Source organism: Eubalaena glacialis, chromosome 2, assembly GCF_028564815.1.
Source record: "Eubalaena glacialis isolate mEubGla1 chromosome 2, mEubGla1.1.hap2.+ XY, whole genome shotgun sequence".
In the NCBI taxonomy this organism is placed as follows: Eukaryota; Metazoa; Chordata; class Mammalia; order Artiodactyla; family Balaenidae; genus Eubalaena; species Eubalaena glacialis.
This window is the reverse complement of record NC_083717.1, coordinates 32,050,688-32,056,687: the sequence shown is the minus strand read 5'-3', so window position 1 is coordinate 32,056,687 and position 6,000 is coordinate 32,050,688. Positions and strand designations below refer to the sequence as shown.

The following is a 6,000-nucleotide window of genomic DNA, read 5'->3' as shown; positions in this document are numbered from 1 at the left end:
TCCCGAATGAGCGGGGAGTTGGGGGGAGAGCAGCAGGCGTCCTGGGGGTCGTCGGGGCCTCCTGCTCCTCCAGCCCCGGCGTCCTCCTCTCTCTTTGGCAGGTGTGTGCGCCGGTCCTGACACACCAGTCAGTTGGGGTGGGGGCGTCACGTCGTTTGAACGTACTCGCGTTACATCGCTCTGCTGTAAACCGCGCTGGCGGGGCGTGCTTCTCGGGCTCTGACTGTCCTGTCCCCCCTTCCTCCCCACAGTGGCTGCCTCCTGGTGACAATGGCCGCGTGACTGCCCGCCATGGCCCACCGGAAGCGTCAGAACGCGGCGAGCAGCATGCTGGACCACAGGGCGAGGCCGGGCCTGGAGCCCGAGAGCGAGGATGCGGAGCTGCCCCTGGAGGAGTACGTGCCCAAGGGCCTGGAGCTGGCGGCCCTGCGGCCCGAGAGCCCTGCGCCCACCGAGCAGGGCGGCCACGACCACAGCCCCGACGGGGACTCGAGCTCCGACTATGTGAACAACACCTCCGAGGAGGAGGACTATGACGAGGGCCTCCCCGAGGAAGAGGAGGGCATCACCTACTACATCCGCTACTGCCCCGAGGACGACAGCTACCTGCAGGGCACGGACTGCAACGGGGATGGCTACCTGGCCCACGACGCGCGCCACCTGGAGACGGACGAGTGCCAGGAGGCCGTGGAGGAGTGGACGGACCCGGCGGGCCCACAGCCGCACGGCCGCGGGGACCAGGGCAGCCCCGGCTACCGGGACGGCCACCTCCCCACCCCAGAGCTTGAGGCCTCCATGCTGGAGGCCCAGGACCAGGAAGAGGGCGTCCACTACTGTCCCGGCGAAGGGGCCTACCAGGACTACTACCCCGCTGAGGCCAACGGGAACGAGGGCAGCGCATCCCCTTACCGCCCGAGGCGCGGGGACGGGGACCTGGAGGACCAGGAGGAGGACATCGACCAGATCGTGGCCGAGATCAAGATGAGCTTGAGCACGAGCAGCATCACGAGTGCCGGCGAGGCCAGCCCCGAGCACGCGCCGCTGCGGGCGCCCGAGCCGGGGCCCGGGGACTCGTCGGAGGCCGGCCCGCCGGCCGAGGCCAGCCGCGGCCCCAGCAGACACGAGGGCAGGCCCAAGTCCCTGAACCTCCCTCCCGAGGCCAAGCACCCCGCAGACCCCCAGAGGAGCTTCAAGACCAAGGCCAGGACTCCCGAGGAGAGGCCAAAGTGGCCCCAGGAGCAGGTAGGACTCTGGCTGTCCCCAGGGAAGGGGATGGAGGGGCCCGGAGAGCAAAGGTGCTGCTGTAACCTGTAGATCAGAATGCGTGCCTAGCTCTCCATTCCCTCAGTTATGTGTGGATGGCCCAGCCACTCCTGTTCACCCATCAGGTGCCTTAGTAAATGTCAAGAAAATCTGGTGGAAGGCTGATTGGCAACCAGGGCTCCCAGGAGACATCCCAGCCTACCCAGAAGAGGTTGGGTCTTAGTCTGCTTGCCCTGGATCTGCTCACGTGGGGGTGGTCCCTGTGACGGTTGCCCCTCACCAGGGGGTTTCTTCAGGCTGGCCGGACATCGGCAAGGATGCGGGGCTGCTGGTGAGTGCAGGCAGCTGCGGCCGGTGGTTGGGGGCAGCCTAGCGTCGAGGGGCAGCGACCTGAGTGCATTTCACTGCGGATGGTTGTATCGGGTGACACTTCTCTGAAAGCCCGGGGACCTTGGCATGATGGGTGATTAGCTGTAAATAACCGTTTTGCAAATAATTATTTGAAGCTTTGACAAAGTCTTGGAGAAGAGATGCATGCTAATGAGGCCAGTGGGTTTAAGCGTAAGTGTATTTTCTTTTAATTATAGCAAAGTAAGTGTGTATTCTAAAGAACACTTTTGACAAGCTGCCTTTCAAAAAAAACTTACGTGTATATAAAAAGATGTGAATATTAGACGCATGTAAAGGAACTTCTATTTGGCTAAATCTGTGGACAAATGAGAATGAACTGCTTTCATATTTTTTAAAGGCTTCATTAATATTATTTTTTTCCCAGAAGAATTCATGCATTTGAAAAGTATAGATAGTGAGAGCTCGTGTTTGGGCAACAAGACCTATTGACTCACTGTAGGTTTCTGGAACTTCCCTTTGATGCCTTTTGTTTTTTTTTTTAAAGATCGTTAAGCATAAACTGACTTCACTTTCAGGATGTTCCTGTCATTTGAGGCCGTTCTCTGTGTGCTGGGGGCTTTGGGGTGTAAAGAAACTGCTGTGCGCTAGTGGATGTGGGGGGAGCCCCCCAACAATAGCAGAGGCTCTGGGGTCAAGGTCTGGGCTTTAGGGAATAGTACTGCCGTCCTTCTGCAGTCCTGGCAGGGCTGGACTCACCACCCAGCAGCGGCGATGGTGCCGCAGGTCGATGTGGACCATGCAAGGCAGGTGACATGCTGAGCCTCGCCAGGACAAATGATGCCCGGACAAAGTTCTAGTCAAGAGAAATGATCTCTAGGGCATATGGTGGGGAGTGGACGAGACCTGATGTTGGGCTTTACTTAAACCACATGCCAGTTTGAGTGAAAATGCAGCCCTTTGGGTTGGAGGGCTGGGGGTGGATGAGTGGGTGGAGGTGGGGGCCCAGAGGAGGTCTGTTCTTCAGACGTGGCAGTGGGTGGAAGGGCAGGTACCTTTTCTCCCCAAATAGAGTGTTGCCTTGAAACAAATGCTCTCATCCAAGACCCCGGAAAGGCTCATTTGTGCTGGTTTATTATTGCCTAGCTTTTCTGGCTTTATATTCACTCATTCATTCACAAGATAATTCCATCAAGGGGAGAGGCTGGCAATTCCCAGCTCAGGGCGGACAAGGGCCCCCGAAGAAACTGGCCTCCTCTTGAGGGCTCTGCCCTGGCTGGGTCGTCACGTCTTGTAGACCCGAATGGCCCATCCAGATGAAGAACACTTTGGAATTTGATCAAGTAGACCCGCTGGTGATAGGAACCCTCTTGAAAGCGAGATATGTGTGTGTGTGTGTCTGTGTGTAAAGAAGGAAGTTCCCTGGGAAGTTTGGCAATTCCTTGCTTCAGACCACAGCCTGCCTTTCTAAAAGGAGCCCCCTTCTACCCTGGGAATATCCAGGCTGTGTGGCCCCCAACAGGTGCACAGGGTGCTCCTGAGTCCCACACCAGCCCCCCCAGTACTGTGCACGCAGTGAAGGCTGTGGTGGAAATCCCCTGAGGGAGAAATGGGCAGCATCAGCCACCTCTGTGCTTAGACTGTTGGTTTGTAAAGCATGGTCCACGGCCCCGCAGCACCGGCGGCCCAGGACTGCCAGTGCCAAGGCTGCGTTTTGTTTTGTTTTTTTAATTAATTTTTATTGGAGTATAGTTGATTTACAATGTTGTGTTAGTTTCTGCTGTACAGCAAAGTGAATCAGTTATACATAGACATATATCCACTCTTTTTTAGATTATTTTCCCATATAGGTCATTACAGAGTATTGAGTAGAGTTCCCTGTGCTATACAGTAGGTCCTTATTAGCTAAGGCTGCATTTTAGCAAGATGCCACATGCAGTTTGAGAAGCAACTCTTGGAGGACTCCTGTTGGAGGAGAAGTACATAGATAGCATCCTTCCTTTCTTCCCCTCATTTCAAAGCTCGAAAAGTTATGTCGTGGGTGCTTCTAAGAGTGCTGAATAGCACTTCACTCAGTCGCTGTATGGGCAACAATATTACAATAGAATTAGAAATGGGACTGTGGTTCCCACCTTCTCAGACTCTGGCACTGAGCGTAAACAATGTCTGTAGCTGCCATCGTGGTCCCACGTGTGATTCTGCCATCCCGCTTTTAAAATCTGACATGTTGTAAATGTCGCTCCGTGTTGTCATATCATTTTCATGATCCTTTTTGCCAGCCTTTGAAGTTCAGGCAATGGGCCATCTAATTGATTTGTCTGTACATACCCTGCCATGGAGCGTGCAGGTTGCGGATGGCATTTTCTTTTATATACGAGACTATACAGACCTCTTTGTATGAGGGAGGCAGGTTTTCCTCCTTTGGGTTTATTACTTGAAGATAAATTCCCAGGCTATGCATGAATGCTGACCATCTCCCCATGATCCTCTTGTCTGATACTTTTTTTTTCTTCTATGAATGTTTGGTGCCTTTTATCTTTTGGGGTCTCGATGCTTTTCCATTTCCTAGCAGCACTTTATGCATGTACCACAGATGTTATTTTTTGCTGCAGATGTTTTTCTTTAGCCTCTTTTCTTTTGAAAAGTCTCCAGTTTGCGGTTAGAGCTGCCCCCATGCAGCTCTGAGGAGACTGAGGGGGCTGCACAGGGGCACACAGGTCTGGAGAACCTGAAGGAGGTGGACTTGGCGTTGCGGGAAGCTAGGGTGTGATCGTGGGGAACAGAGGAGACCCGCGTGTGAGTGTTTTTACAGCAAAAAAGTTTTTTCAAATCAGTGAAAGTTTATTGAGGACATTTTGGAAAATAGAGGCAAAGAATATTTTGCCCTGTGACATTGTAGAATTCCAGCATTGAGTTTTCATTTTGTAGTAACCTACATGGGGAAAGAATCTGAAAAAGAATATATCTGTAACTCAAGTGATTTTGCTGTACACCTGAAATAACACAACATGATAAATCAACTATACTTCAATAAAAAATAAATTAATTTAAAAACAAAACAAAAAGTTTTCAAATCAAAGAGACAAATTGCCTCTCAGGATTTCCCCGAAGCATCCGCTTAGAGGTGTTCTGTAAACAAGGTGTGCCTGATCCTTATTATTCATGGATTCCGTATTTGTGAATTTGCCTACTCACTAGAGTTTATCTGTAACCTTAAAAATCTATACCCATGGCACTTATGCAGTCCTTTTCGGACATGCACAGACAGGCAAAAAAATTGAGTCATTCAACACGCCCGTTCCCAGCTAAGTTTGAACAAGGAGATGCCCTGCCTTCTTTCAGCTCGTACTATGAAAAAGCGTCCTTTTTGTGGTCCTTTTAGTGCCGTGTCTTTTGCATTTGTGTGCTTGTGGCTGGTGATAGAATGACCCCCAAGTGCAGTGCTGAAGTGCTGTCTAGTGTTCCTAAGCGCAAGAAGGCTGAGACGTGACTTCTGGAGAAAAACACGTGTTGTTAGGTGTTTCATTCAGGCGTGAATGACAGAGCTGTTGGCCATGAGTTCAGTGTTAACAAATAACAACATGGTACATTCAGAAAAAGGAAGAAGAATTTGCCGATCTGTACCTGGGGCTGCTCTACAGAGTGCTGGAGTAACATCTGCAGTGTGTGAGGGAGTGATGGGAAAGTGGCTAACTTTGTGGATTTGTGAGATGACCACCCATTAAAAAACATCTTGTTATAAGGCTGAAAACCCTAACCCTAACCCTAGCCAGTGAAATTGACAGTCTTGTTATCCCGGGTCAGGAAAATGTGAAACTCTTCTCAGCCAGTGTTTTATTATATATACTGGATATAATTAATTATTTGTGAATAATACATGGTAAATAAGGTGTCTTTAAATAGAAACATACATAGAACAAGGTCATGTATGGATCGGTTGATGAAATGTGGGGACCAGAGGCTCAGGGGAACCTCCCCCTGTATTTCCCCCTGGGAACGGTGGTCCAGGATCCCCTCATTCAGGGTTCACGGCAACTTTATCGAACATAATAGCCACAAACAAGGAGAGCTGACTGTATCGGGTTGGCGGATGACTTTGAGAAACTCTGCTGCAAAGCCTTCCCCTTCGTAGAGATCCCCTCCGTGCTTGCATGGGTGCCGACTTCATCCCAGGCTCCCAGAGACGAGGACACCCCAGCCCTGCTCCCCCCGCCTCTCCCGAACACTCTGGAGCCTCAAGCCCTTTTCTCTCCCTGCAGGAATACACCAACCGAAGATGCACATCCTTGGGGCAGAGGGCCAGACCATGTGACATCCCAAGACCTGTCCCCGTATGGCTCAGTCCCAGGATGGTCACCAACAACCCACAGTGGTGGGAAAGCTGTCACC

The 6,000-nt window shown here is 51.7% G+C and overlaps 1 protein-coding gene across 2 annotated transcripts in view; it reads left to right on the top strand.

The window, feature by feature from the left end:
* The first annotated feature begins 281 nt into the window (after window positions 1–281).
* Window positions 282–6,000, top strand: part of APBA2 (amyloid beta precursor protein binding family A member 2) — a 66,825-nt gene continuing 61,106 nt past the window's right edge. For both annotated transcript variants that reach the window (XM_061181698.1, XM_061181696.1), the window contains exon 1: window positions 282–1,242. In XM_061181698.1, the coding sequence (XP_061037681.1) occupies window positions 292–1,242 (951 nt within the window). In that variant the 5' untranslated portion in view covers window positions 282–291. The remainder of the gene's footprint in view (window positions 1,243–6,000) is intronic.